The sequence below is a fragment of the Sturnira hondurensis genome, unplaced genomic scaffold (genome assembly GCF_014824575.4).
Source record: "Sturnira hondurensis isolate 20B ecotype Veracruz unplaced genomic scaffold, ASM1482457v3 Scaffold0004068, whole genome shotgun sequence".
In the NCBI taxonomy this organism is placed as follows: Eukaryota; Metazoa; Chordata; class Mammalia; order Chiroptera; family Phyllostomidae; genus Sturnira; species Sturnira hondurensis.
This window is the reverse complement of record NW_028076699.1, coordinates 9,403,498-9,417,088: the sequence shown is the minus strand read 5'-3', so window position 1 is coordinate 9,417,088 and position 13,591 is coordinate 9,403,498. Positions and strand designations below refer to the sequence as shown.

The following is a 13,591-nucleotide window of genomic DNA, read 5'->3' as shown; positions in this document are numbered from 1 at the left end:
ATTGCTTTCATCTGTATTATTTTTTCCAATTCCATTTTCTTTTTAATGGTTAGATTAAACCATTGCATGAGACATCTAATCTTTAACTTTTCTCTCCTTCAATACATTATTTTATATTTTTGTATGCTAAAACACTAATCTCTAAAAAGAATCAGTGTTGATATTTGCATGTAGGCACTCCATATTCTAGTAGGTAAAATCTAATATTTTATTTATTGACATATTTGAGATCCTTCATGTATCTGACTTTGCTTAACTGTCAGATATACGAAACCAAGTATATTTGTATGTCCCTCAATCCACCATGCTAATGCCTATCTTCATATCTTAGCAGCGTCTTTTTTTTCCCCTGTATCTAGGATTTCTAGAAAAAGAACACAAACTTGTTACTAAGAGTTTATTGGGGGCAGGGGAGGATGCAATTTAGGAACCAAAAGTGAGGGGGGAAATTGCAAAATAAAACAAAAAAGGAGTGACATTTATCTGCTTGCTTATTCTTATTACCTGTTAGTATCCCTTCGAATATGAGTGTTTTTACTTAGGCCTTCTGAAAAGCCACTGAGGAATCTAGATCCCACCACCCTGATGTGACATTTCCTCTGAGTGTGGAAATAGTTGGTGAGGCTAGAAATTCTATGGATTCAGGCTGGTCTGCCCCTGGTCATAATAGTGAGCTTTGTCAATGTTTTGCTAAAGCGGGCCTATCCCCACAGAAGACACGCAAGTGTACACTTTAGGAAATGAGGCAATTTCAAAGGCAGCAGCCAGGGCTCTCCACTGAGCAAGTGGCCCAAGCCGAAGGGCAGAATGGACCAAGTGAATGTGGGGATGTGCATAGCTGGGTTCTGTATACCTTTGTGCTCTGGTCTAAGGCAAAGAGCCATGGTAAGAGCACAGGAAGGAAAGAGAGAAAGAGATCATCTCAATGCGTCTGACATTTGTGATTTGACTGAGTCATTTGGTTGCATATCAAAGGGAATTCTCTCGAAAAGGCAGGATTTCAAAATTATCTGTGTGTGTGTGTTACCATGATTCTTGCTGCCTGATCTCACAAATGAAATGCTATCTCATTTTCCAGCTGTGATGGAGCCTTCATTTTCCTATGCATCTGGATACTTTGTTGCCATTCTGCTCACACAGATGGTGCTCATCTCAGGTAGGGACATCTGTTTCTTTTTCATGGTGTGTCACATAGATAAAAAAAGACAATGGAGATAAATAACACTGAAGGAAATGAAGAAGTTTTCTCACTGACATTGCTCAAGTTCCACCCTTTATGTTAAACTTTTGAGGCTATAAATGAGTCTCAAAACAACTTATGATTAAGAAATGCTATTTCAGTGGCTGTCTTTCTCAGCCACAAGTCCATGCTGCAGAGCCACACTGATGTGCCTTGGAGAAGAGACAGATAACTGTCTACTATCTCAAATTCTCACTGGCAAAAAATATAATGAATATATCCCTTATATTTAAGAAAAACATAATCATTTATGTGACTGTTAGTTCATTTTAGAATTATAAGTTTAGTAGGGCCTCAGATAAAGATGTTGGTGTGAGCTGAATCTGTCCACAAATTTTTCTTTGAGCTTTAAGTCTGATAATTCAGAATCCTTCCAGTGAGAAGGATAGAACTTGTCGGCAGAGAGGAATGAATTTGGTGGAGTTGAAAGAAGCAAAAACTCAAGAGTAGAGAAGGAGCTGTGTGATAGTCACCTATAGCTTTATAAGTCTCTTCCATCCCTTTATTAAGTATTTATAGAATGTCTAATGTGTACAGGCAATGTTTTATGTACTGGGGATAATAAATAGAAATTTAAAAGGGAATAAGACAAAACTCTGCTCTTGCATGACTTACATACCAGTTGCCCAGGAAAGAAAATAAAGACAGAAATAAAAAATATCATGTAGTTATATGTACTATAAAGACATGTTTAGGTATGATTAGGGGAAATGTTAAATGGGTGGACATAACAAATTCTCCAATGAGTTGCCATTTAAGGTGGAACTTGAGAGACAATGAGGCAGAGACTGGAGTGCTGCTTTCAGAGGGAAGATACCTTGGAGAGTAACTGAGTCCGAAAGGACTGGGCAACAAGAACCATAGAGAAGGCCAATGGGGTCTAGGGCAGAAGGATGTGAGTGAAGCATTCTTCCGTGAACTTCAGACTAAAACCTCGGTCTCTGACTTTATCCACAGAGCAATTCACTGTGAGTACCCCCCGCAGGCACCAGGTGGTCATGGTAGGTGAACATGCTGAGCTCAGCTGCCAGCTGTCCCCCCCACAGAGTGCAGACCACATGCAGGTGGGCTGGTATCGAGATCACTACCAACCGGTTTCCATTTACAAGAAAGAGGACGAACTCCCTGGAGAAAACATTGAGAACTACGAGAACCACACAGTGATCCTGAAAGAGGCCTTGGGAGAGGGCAAGATGACCCTCAGAATCTACAAAGTCAATGTTTTTGATGGGGGGCCGTACCACTGTTTTTTTAAAGATGGTGATACCACTGAAGAGGCCACTGTGGAGCTGAAGGTGGCAGGTAATGACAGGAGTCATCTCCAGGTTTCCTTGGCAGCGCTGCTCTGGGCTCAGATCCAGAATTTAGGAATGCTGGGCCACGAGGGAAAGATCCCTTGGCATTTAAAAAAAAGTATAACTTAAAAAAAAGGAAATAATATAATTTAAATTTATATAAATTATAATCAATAATATATTTATAAATCTATAATGTATAAAAATATATAAATATAATTTGTTTCATTTGTTTATTAATGAAATAAATATAATTTATATAATGTATTAATATAAATACATGGAATAATATAATTACAAAGATACTTGGTTAACAATCGGTCATAGTTACTTCAGATCAAGTAAAATCTCCTTTGTATTTGTCAATGGTGCCATTTGCCTTTTTTCACTTGCAAAAAGTAAGTATTAATTAAACTCATATTGTCTCATTTGGTTTATATACAGGCAGTCATAAAAATAGATAGTATTGTTTTTTGTGTTTTTAAATTTTACACAATAGTACTATACATACTCTATTGACATGATTATACTCTCAGTATTTTATTTTTGTTATCAATCTATACTTATTTAAATAGATACAATCCATTTTTTAACTGAAGTAGAGTATTCCATGTCATAAATATATGACTATTGATTTATGTATGCCCGTATCATTGGATATTAAGGTAGTAGACAATTTTCTGTTCCTTCGTTAAACTGTCATATTTGTGTGCAAGAGTTCTTTTAAGATCAAGGAACATTTATGAAGGACATATGGACAAAGCCAAAGGGGGCGGGTCCGAGGTGGGAAGCAGGGATGGATGAGGTGGGGAGGGGCATGGTAGGGTGAAAATGGAGACAATTGTACTTGAACAACAATTTTAAAAAAGATACACCCCTGGTAGTTAAGTTGCAAGGGCATTGTGTGCAAACATCTTTAAATTACTTTGGCAATTGCCCACTGAAATGATCAGATCAATTTGTAATTGACTCAAGTTACGTAAAAGCTGTATCTACACCAATACTTGGAATTATCAAGCTTTTAAACTTGGGCAATTTTTATTTTAGTTTTGGTTTCCCTTATTAGTAATACATTTTTCTTTGTTATATATTGGAGACTCAATTTTTCCTTTTATATTTTTGCCTGCTTATTATTTTTGCCCACTTTACATTTGAGTTCTTTATTTTATCTATTGCTTTTTTTTAAAAGCCTTTTTATTATGACATGTTACACAGATATAATTTTGATATTATCAAATTTATACTCTATAAATATGATTTGTCATTTGTGTCACACTTAAGAAATCCCTTCCTATCTTCATGTTATAAAAATATTTGCTTCTAAAATTTTAAAGGTCTTTTTTCACATTTGGTTATTGACCTATGTGGATTTTGCTTTTGTGTTTTTTATGGGTTAGTATATTGACTATTCCCAATAGTTGTAAGGTACTTCTATCATTTACCAAGACCATACCTCTGCATGAATCTTCTCATGAGCTTTTGAATCTTCTCATGAGTTGTTTAAGTACAGTTGGTTCCATTTTTCCCCTGACCACTCTTCCCAGCCCCACCCACCCCCACCTCCAACCCTTGAATCCTACCCCCTTCGGCTTTGTCCATGGGTCCTTTATACACATTCCTTTATACATGTTGAAGACTCTCCCCTTTCTTTTCCCCATTATCTCTCTCCCTCCTTCCTCTTTGGTTACTGTCAGTTTGTTCTTTATTTCAATATCTCTGGTTATATTTTTGCTTGCTTCTCATGAGTTTTTAATTTGATAATGTTTTATGTCACAGTGATCTAATTATCTATATCTAGTACAGAGTGGGCCAAAGTAGGTTTACAGTTGTGAGTACACAAAACACAGAGTTTATTCTTGTGTCATTATTTATTAATTATTGTTTCATTTTCCATACAAACAACTGTAAACCTACTTCTGAGCCACCCTGTACAATACTGCTTTATTTAAATTATTATAGACATGAGCCTTGGTATATGATAGAACATATCTTCCAATCTTGCTATCCTTCTTCAAAACTGCTTTAGCCCTTTGTAGTATGAATTGTTATAACAAAATTAAACCTTCTTAGTAAATATGATTGAAATTGAATTGAACTTATTAACTAGTTTAGAAAGATTTCCCGTGTTTCTTTATTACATCAGTGAACATTTACTCAGCCTTTTTTATTTTATTTCAATTTATATTCAGTTAAATTTGATATGTTTACCCATAAAGTTCTTGCAAAATTCATTAGTCATTTTTTGGAGATTATGAGTGAGATGGTATTGTTACAAATTTTAATGATTATTGTTGTGATCATCAAAAACTGATTTGTTTTTATATTTTTTGTTTTTCTGAAATGTTATTTACTCTTTGAATAAAAACATCGAGATTCAAAATTTAATAATTTAAAGGATGCATGCTAAAAAGTCTCCCATATGCTCTCATCTTATAGCTATGGAGCTCACCTCTCACAGGCAGCTAATGTAATTAGCTTCTTATATATTACTTCCTTAGATATTTTACATACATATATATATATGTAAAATATCTAAGGAAGTAATATATATATATAGTAATATATATATATAAACATGCTTATGTAGATGCATATTTAAACACACAGACATACAAGTATATATATACCTGTATATAATATTTATATATGCCAATGTCTTTTAAAATAAATGCTATTATATTATATACATTGTTTTACAATGTGCTTTCTTTACTTACTAACATGAACTAAAGAAATTACTATTACAATACAATTTTTTTCTATTTCTTCTGTAGTTACAATGTTTTCCCTTGTGTAGCTGTCTCAGAAATTATTTTACCTAACCTTATTAAAGAATATGCAGGGCCCTGGCAGGGTGACTCAGTGAGTTGGAGCATCATTCCATGCCCCAAAAGTTGCAGGTTCAATCCAAGGAACATAACCAGGTTGCAGGTTCAATCTCCCATCAGCGTGCATGTGGAAGACAACCAATCAATGAGGTTTTCTTCTTTCGTCCTCTCTTTCTGAAAAATAAAAAAGAATATGCAGACTGCTTTCAAGCCATGATGTGCAAACAGTGCAGTGCTCTAATAATTTAAGTAAACTACACATATGTAATTTCACATGTGTGCAAGAGTATGCATGAGAATTTTAGCATCAGTTTGTTAAACCACACACACATCTTTAGGTTTTTAATTAGACTTCATTGAACCAATAGAACAAATTGGGTATGGGATAGGGTTAACATATCAGGATCCTCACCCTTTTGATCCTCTGGGTTCCAATCCTTTGTCTTGAAGAAATTCTCTAAAAGAAACTCAGGATCATTAGCTGTCCTCCCTTATAAGCAAATGTGCAGAGGCAGAAATGGCTAAGCCCTCCCTGAATTCCAATCCTGTCCCTGTTCAGGTCCTGCAATTGCTCTTTATCTTATTAGAGCTTTGAGTAAATTTTAGGAGATGCTTTTATATTTCATCCATATTTGGGTTGTCTTCAGTGGGAAGATGAGTTCAAATTTTCTTATCATCATAATTGACAGCCAAAACCTCTAAACATTATTTCTATTTTTAGAAATTATGTTTATGTATTATTTGTATACTTATCTACTCCCCAAAAGAACTTGGTTCAGGTCCTATGCTCAAAGAGAGATGATACAAATTTCAGAATAGCCAACGTAGAGATGGGATACCCAGTGGAATTTGATTTTAATTTTGATTAAAAAATGTTTTATTGAAGTATACTTTGTAATCAGTAGAGTGTGAAAGTGTTAAATGTACAGCTCAGTGAATTTTTACACATGGAAACATCCATTAACGCACCCTTCAGGTCAAGATATTGACGATTTCCAGCACCCAGAAGGGTGCATCTTTCCTTCATAGTCAATACCACTCTCCCCCTACCCAAGTAACTATTACTCTAACTTCTATCATGATAGATTAGCTTTGCCTCTTCTGGAGCGTGATGTAACTGGGGTCATACATTTAAAAACACATTGCTCATCATGATTCATTTATGTTATTATAAATAGCAAAAGTTTGTTCTTTTGCAATTTTTGTACTATTCAATGCTGTGACTGGACATTTCAGTTACTTTCAGTTTAGGGCTGTTATGAATAATACTACCATAAACATTCTTGGACATACTTTTTGGTAGGCATTAGTACTCATTGATACTATCATTTCCCTGATAGTTGGTGATGTTGAGCATTTTTTCATATACTTGTTGGTCACCCGGACATATAGATATATTAAATCAAACACCTCTTTAAATTTTTGCCCATTTTAAAAACCAGGTTTTTCTGTCATACCGATTTCTAATATTTTTAAAAAATATATTTTGGACTCAACTCCTTTCTTGGATATACTGTGAATGTCTTCCAGTCTGTAACTTGTTTTTTCACTTCCTACATGTCTTTTGGTGAACAAAAATTACTAACTTTTGAAAAGTCTATTTTATCAATCATTTCTTCTGTGGTTAATACCTTTGGTGCCTTGCTTGCTTGGGTTGAATTGGAGAATTATCCCTGCCCTAATTGTGGTCATCACTATTAAACTTATGGTATTCTCTATCAGCTACAGAGAATGAGAAGGAACAGTTATTTCTTAATTCTTGAGTCCACACCAATAATTAATGTCATTTCTTTCTCTTCCTCCAGCTCTAGGCTTGGATATACAGATTAATGTTCAGGTTTCTGACACAAAAGAGCTCATGGTGGAGTGTAACTCAGGAGGGTGGTTCCCACAAGTCCAAATGGAGTGGAAAAACAGCAAAGGAAATGTAATTCCAGCCTCATCAAAAATCTTCTCTGAAGATAGAGATGGATTATTGCACCTGAAGATGAGTGTTCTTCTCCAAAACAGCACCCATGGTCCTGTCACTTGCTGTTTGCTTAACCCAGTTACTGGTCAAGAGAAAAGGGCAGGTATTGTCTTACCAGGTGAGTGTTGTGGCTTAGTCCTATCGAGAAAGAATGGTTTTCATCAGTGTGACAAACTAAAGATTAAATTAAGTATAACAATAAATGTGAAATTGCTTTGTAAATGGTGAACTGCTATGGACGTATAATATTTAAACCTTATTAAGTGCCTGGGAACAAGGGAAACACCAGATTCTAAGGGGGCTGTGTTTAAGAATGGAAGTTATCACAATAATTACAGAAAAATCTTTTATTCTGTTTATCATCTCAACGCTTCAAAAGTACTATGTGTCATTTGGGTACTAGATTCACTATTTCTAGCTTTGTGAACTTAGACATCACTTAACCTTCAAGACCATTGATTTCTCTCATTTAGAAATGGTAACATATATGTTTTGTTTGAATTTTATATTAAATATTTGCAAGTAAAATGTCTTTAAAAGACATATAACAATATGCAGAATTAAGATTGATTTAAAAATTATGGATGTCAAGAGTTGACTTTATTACTACCCTGTGAAGAAATAGACAGATAGAGAAGCCAGTTGTAAAGATTTCACAACCAATAAATGGTATATCCAAGATTAGACTGCAACCACTAAGGGTGGTTGTGATCAGAGAGCTTAGAGGCAAACTGACACGTGCGCCACTCACAGTGCCTGTGGCATCATGGATGAGATATGAGGCAAATTCACATGGACTGAGTCCTGTGTAGGAAAAGGAACCTCATGGCTACTCCCTCAAGGGGGAAAAGCCTCAGAAAGGCTTGGCCACCCTCTCAAGGTGAGAGCACGGTGACCCTTTCCTAGACAGGCTTTTATTGGGTTTAATTTGTGCAGTACTACATGTACTGCTCATTAATCATTGTCAGGCAGTAAGGATCAAACAGTAGATAGCATGCAAAGAACTATTAGGGCTTCTTCTGAGTCAAGGTCTATTAGCTAAAGGGCTACAAGACTTTGGGAAACAAACTCGTTTCCTGCTTGGGCCTTTATCATGTAACTAAGAACACTTAGCAAAGCAGATTTCATGGGATTTTACATATCCTTTCTTAGGCCTGATCACCCAGGGAGCCCGCCCTTTCCAGTACAAGGCTGCACTGCTCTCTCATTGTTTCAGGCTTAAGTCAGGCAGAAGAGGCAGATAGCCAAGGAATTCTTGGAGACTTCTCACAGAGTGAGGACTCAGGCTTCGTCAAAGCTGCAGGGCGAAGATCTATCACCTCCTTTCTCTAGAACTCCCCAAGTCCTTCCCTGGGCCCTCCATGTGACCATGCCTGTCTTAGGTCGTTCCCCCCTTGGGGAATCTTACGCATCGCTGGCTAACTGATCAAGCACTGGGGGCCAGTTATGAAAAAAAGAGCAGAAGCAGCACTCCTGCCAGGTAGATAAGCTTTGTCTCCTTAGTGACTTATGGTCTGAAGGTTGCTCACTCAGCCTTAGCCATGGAGGGGGTTACAGCTCCTGAAACCAGGTGGGGCAGTTCCCAACAGTGAACACTATAAAATCGTGCTCTTTGTGCTTCAGCCTGTAACTAGCTCTAGTCCCCAGAAAAATTAAGGTTGATGGAAAGGACAAGAGATAGGAGGAGTGAAAGTGTCCATTTTAGATAAGACAACAGTTCAACTGTTCTACTAAAGACTTCCCCCATCAGCAAGCACAATAGGAATAGTCATATAGTTCACATGACTGTACTCTTTGAGGTAATTCAGACACTCAAGTTCACATGGATTGCTGACCATCAATCTCCTTAAAGGTCTGGAAAACCTGTTGATCAAGCAAAACTAAGTTTATTAGACCTAATGCAGGTTGAGAGAACATTATCTTAACAGAGCATTTAAGAGCATTCTAAAATGGGTAATTAGGGGAAGATGATTCTAGGTTTAGAGCCTCTACTGGGTGATTTTAAAGTTGGTCTTGCAGGGTGAAAAACTAGTTAGAATTTTCAGTTTATAAGATAATACCTTTGGATTTGTGAGCACAGTAAGATGAAGATCTTGAAGTAAGTCTTGTTGAGTCCATCATTCATTTTGTTGGCTCACAGTCTTATTTCCCAGAAGCAAGTATCTCCTTGAGCCAGTAGCCAAGTCATTGCTGTTCATTTTTGGTTGCTTAATATAGGGACAGGAAAGTGTGCCTAACCCCAAAATTGTTTATCACAAGAACAGGATATCAATTAGGCCTAGTATTGGTTAACACAGGGATGGGGAATAATTTTGGTTTTATTTCTCAAGGAGGACTATTGCTGAAAAGAGGAAGGAGGGGATATTTCCTGAGAGACATTATCAGTGTCTACCCGAGGATCTTTGGATGTGATCTCAGATCAAATTTAGCCTTATTAGAGTATTAGAGTTAGGGTATTAGTAATTAGAGTTAGAATATTCCTGAAAAGAAGAAAGTAACTTTAACTAGGTCTAGTTCACAAAGGCTGAGCATCGGGGAATTACAAAATGTCCTCTTTCCTAATAGTCATGGAAGAATATTTAGAAATTTGATAAATAAATCTTGGAAGCCCCTTTCTCCTATCCATCAAAACCTTGCTTTACTTGCCTAGGTCTCTTTGTAATCCAAAATTAACTCCATGACTCAACTCACAAGTTCAACCCTCTCTTTGACTTCATGGGACACTTACTTTTGGTTTCCCTCTCAACCCTACATTTCTATTCTGAGCCATTCATGAATCTTGGACTGGCCAGCCTAATTAGTGTTGTTAAAGCTGGTGTGTAAATGAAGAACCTTGGGTCCCATGCCCTTTTCTTGTTAGTTTTTTTATTTGAATAGAAGTCTTTCTTAAAATGAAAAAGCAAATTCTGTCCTGGTGATAGCCAAGTAAGGGATAATTGAGACGCTTTGACAATGGACCTGTTACTTTTAGATGTTAATTTTTGTTTTTCCTAAAATTCATGTGTCCATTAAATTTCAATAGTTTGGTGCCAAACACCCAGGGTAGCCTGCTTAACTTTAATCTGGTTTTTTTTGTTTGCTACATTGAGATTATTTATTTTGTGTTTTGCGTCTGAAAATTACAATATAGGAAGAAAATTGGCTATGTTATTCTGCAGTTTTTGTTTATTGCCAAGTTCACCTTCTTCATTCCCTCAGAAAGAATGCTTTCTCTTTTCACAATATGTCATACACAAAGCTTTTTAAACCAAGGTCACCAAGGATTGGTAGTAACGATAGAGCAAATGCTGACATTGCATTTCCTCTATTTTCTGAACTTTGAGGAGTTTGAGGAGTTCTTTGCTTTATCACCACTCAGAAATTTGTTACTTTTTAAAAAGTGTATTTTTATCAGGATATTGGATGTTCACTCCTGAGAGAATTTTTCTGTCACATTGGTCCTAACCTACAGGGCATTAAACACTGGCTGTCAGAAAACTTTTTCAGTTTTATTTCTGGAGTTTCAGAGATCTTACATTTTGTTTAAACTTTCTAGAATTTTACCAGGGGCACATCTGATCCAGTTCCACAGCCATTGGCTCCCCTCAACCCCCATATATTGCAGTGCCAAGGACCCTGCCCTATAATTTTCCTCATTTCATAGATTTGCCCCCTTACATTCCATTTACATCTAGAATGTAAGGAAAGAAGTAGAAAGGTATTTCTCCATTCAATCCTGTTCCATTCTCATCCAATAACTCCCAAGTTCTGGGCTTTCCCCTAGTACAGCTTCACTGGCCAGTAGCCCTTGTCAGAGCTCAGAATACATAGTATAGAGTGTAATGGGGGCCACACCTGGAGACCCTGCTTTCTTAACAGCAATATTCCATGCCTATTGGAGTTTTATGATCCTGCTGCCATACTTATCAAGACTTTCTGCTCTCTCTTTCAGATATCCTGTTAAAATCGGAGTACAGGTCAACAATATCCAGCATAAATTCATGGCTCTTCCTATATTTAATCATTGTGCATGCTCTTCTGTGTTTCAGATCAAAAGGTATTTCATTCAGATATTAAATGCTAAGAAAAGGTTCATAAAAAACTATGTGAACTTGTATCTTAATGTATCTCACAGCTATATTTGCCAAAGAGGGTCTCAATGTCTTTTTTTTTAATTTATTTTTATTTTTATTTAATTTTTATTTTTATTTATTTATTTATTTATTTTAATATATTTTATTGATTATACCATTACAGTTGTTCTATTCCCCCCCTTCAATCCCCTCCATCCGCACCCTCCCTCCCCCACCATTCTCCCCCCCTTAGTTTATAACCACGTGTCTCAAGTTCTTTGGATTCTATATTTCCCCCACTATTCTCGCCCTCCCCCCATCTATTTTTTACCTACCATCTATGCTATTTTCTGTGCCTTCTCCCCCCTTCTCCTCCTCCCACCCCCCTGTTTCTAACCCTCCATGTGTTCTTCATTTCAATGGTTCCACTCCTGATCTAGCTGTCCTCTTAGTTTGCTTTTGTTTTAGGTGTGGTTGTTAATAACTGTGTGTTTGCTGTCCTTTCACTGTTCATATTTTTCATCTTCTTTTTCTTATATAAGTCCCTTTAGCATTTCATATAATAAGGGCTTGGTGATGATGAACTCCTTGAACTTGACCTTATCTGAGAAGCACTTTATCTGTCCTTCCATTCTAAATGAAAGCTTTGCTGGATAAAGCAATCTTGGCTGTAGGTCTTTGGATTTCATGACTTGGAATACTTCTTTCCAGCCCCTTCTTGCCTGTAAGGTCTCTTTTGAGAAATCCGCTGACAGTCTGATGGGTACTCCTTTGTAGGTGACTGTCCCCTTATCCCTTGCTGCTTCTAGGATTCTCTCCTTCATTTTGGTCTTGGCTAATGTAATTATGATGTGCCTTGGTGTGTTCCTTCTTGGGTCCAACTTCTTTGGCACTCTCTGAGCTTCCTGGATTTCCTGGAAGTCTATTTCCTTTGCCAGACTGGGGAAGTTCTCCTTTATTATTTGTTCAAATAAGTTTTCCACTCGTGGCTGTTTCTTTCCCCCTTCTGGTACCCCTATAATTCGGATGTTGGAACGTTTAAAGATGTCCTGGAGGTTCCTAAGCCTCTCCTCATTTTTTTGAATTCTCATTTCTTCATTCCTTTCTGGTGGGATGTTTTGTTCTTCCTTCTGGTCCATTCCATTGATTTGAGTCCCCGTTTCCTTTCCATCACTATTGGTTTCCTGTGCATCTCCCTTCATTTCAATTAGTTTAGCCTTCATATGTTCCTCTAATTTGTGACTTTGTTCCTCTAATTTATGACTATAATCTACCAGTTCTGTGAGCATCCTGATAAATAGTGTCCTGAATTGTGCTTCTGAGAGGCTGGTAATTTCTTGGTTGCTTAGAGTTATTGGCTCTGGGACTTTGAGTTCTTCTTGCGCCATCTTTCGGGTTGTTCGTGCCTGTTCCATAGCAGGATCAGAGCCCTAAAATGTTCACTAGAACAGGGCAACTAAGTCGCTGGGTTGTGATGCTGTATGTGGGGGCGGGGTCAAAGAGGGACTATGGTGTCCCGTCTGCCGCCTGCTGCCACGGCCCTCACTGGTGCAGCAGTTGCTGCCATCACCGGACCCACGCGTTTTGTCCCACTGCATGCGAGTGTGCCACCGCCGTCAGCCCTCGCCTCTGGGGCCTGCGTGGTCTGTCTCACTGTGCGCGAATATGCGCCCGTGGTCTGCCCCGCACCCCAACTGGTTCTCGTCTGCCTGTGCGCCTGGGTTGGGGTCCCTGTCCTGCCCGACCCTGCTCGCTGCTGGCTCCGCCCCTCTTACCGTCCCCGTTGAACGGTTAGATGTAGTCGGACTTCCGTATAATTCAATTTTCTGTCCTTTGGTTGTGTCTTTGTTTCTCCAAACCTTGTTGTATTCAAACTTGGTTGTGGGAGAAGGCACAGTGTTTCCACCTATGCCTCCATCTTGGCGGAAGTCAATGTCTTGAGTTATGCCTCAAGTTAAGCTGCCATCCTCCCTCCTTATGTGGCTCTCCAGGGGTCAAGCACTGTTGCCGCTACAGTGTCTATCACCACCCGGATCTCCTGATCCTTTCAGGGCTGGCAATGCTCATTTCCCAGCACTTGGCATCTTAATAATAGTAATTCTGTCCTCACTCACAGGCAGCCATGGATAGTTAGCCTTTTCACTCAAATTGTTCAGGATATTTTGATAACAAGAGAAAGAGAAAAATAGATGGATCAATAACCAGAT

General features: G+C 37.8%; 1 protein-coding gene across 1 annotated transcript in view; it reads left to right on the top strand.

The window, feature by feature from the left end:
- LOC118985052 (putative selection and upkeep of intraepithelial T-cells protein 1 homolog) overlaps window positions 1–13,591 on the top strand; it is a 39,293-nt gene that overhangs the window by 14,089 nt on the left and 11,613 nt on the right. Inside the window, exons 2-5 of the mRNA XM_037043356.1 lie at window positions 1,079–1,156; window positions 2,198–2,542; window positions 7,169–7,450; window positions 11,264–11,368. Coding sequence (XP_036899251.1) covers window positions 1,084–1,156; window positions 2,198–2,542; window positions 7,169–7,450; window positions 11,264–11,368 — 805 coding nt within the window. The 5' untranslated portion in view covers window positions 1,079–1,083. The remainder of the gene's footprint in view (window positions 1–1,078; window positions 1,157–2,197; window positions 2,543–7,168; window positions 7,451–11,263; window positions 11,369–13,591) is intronic.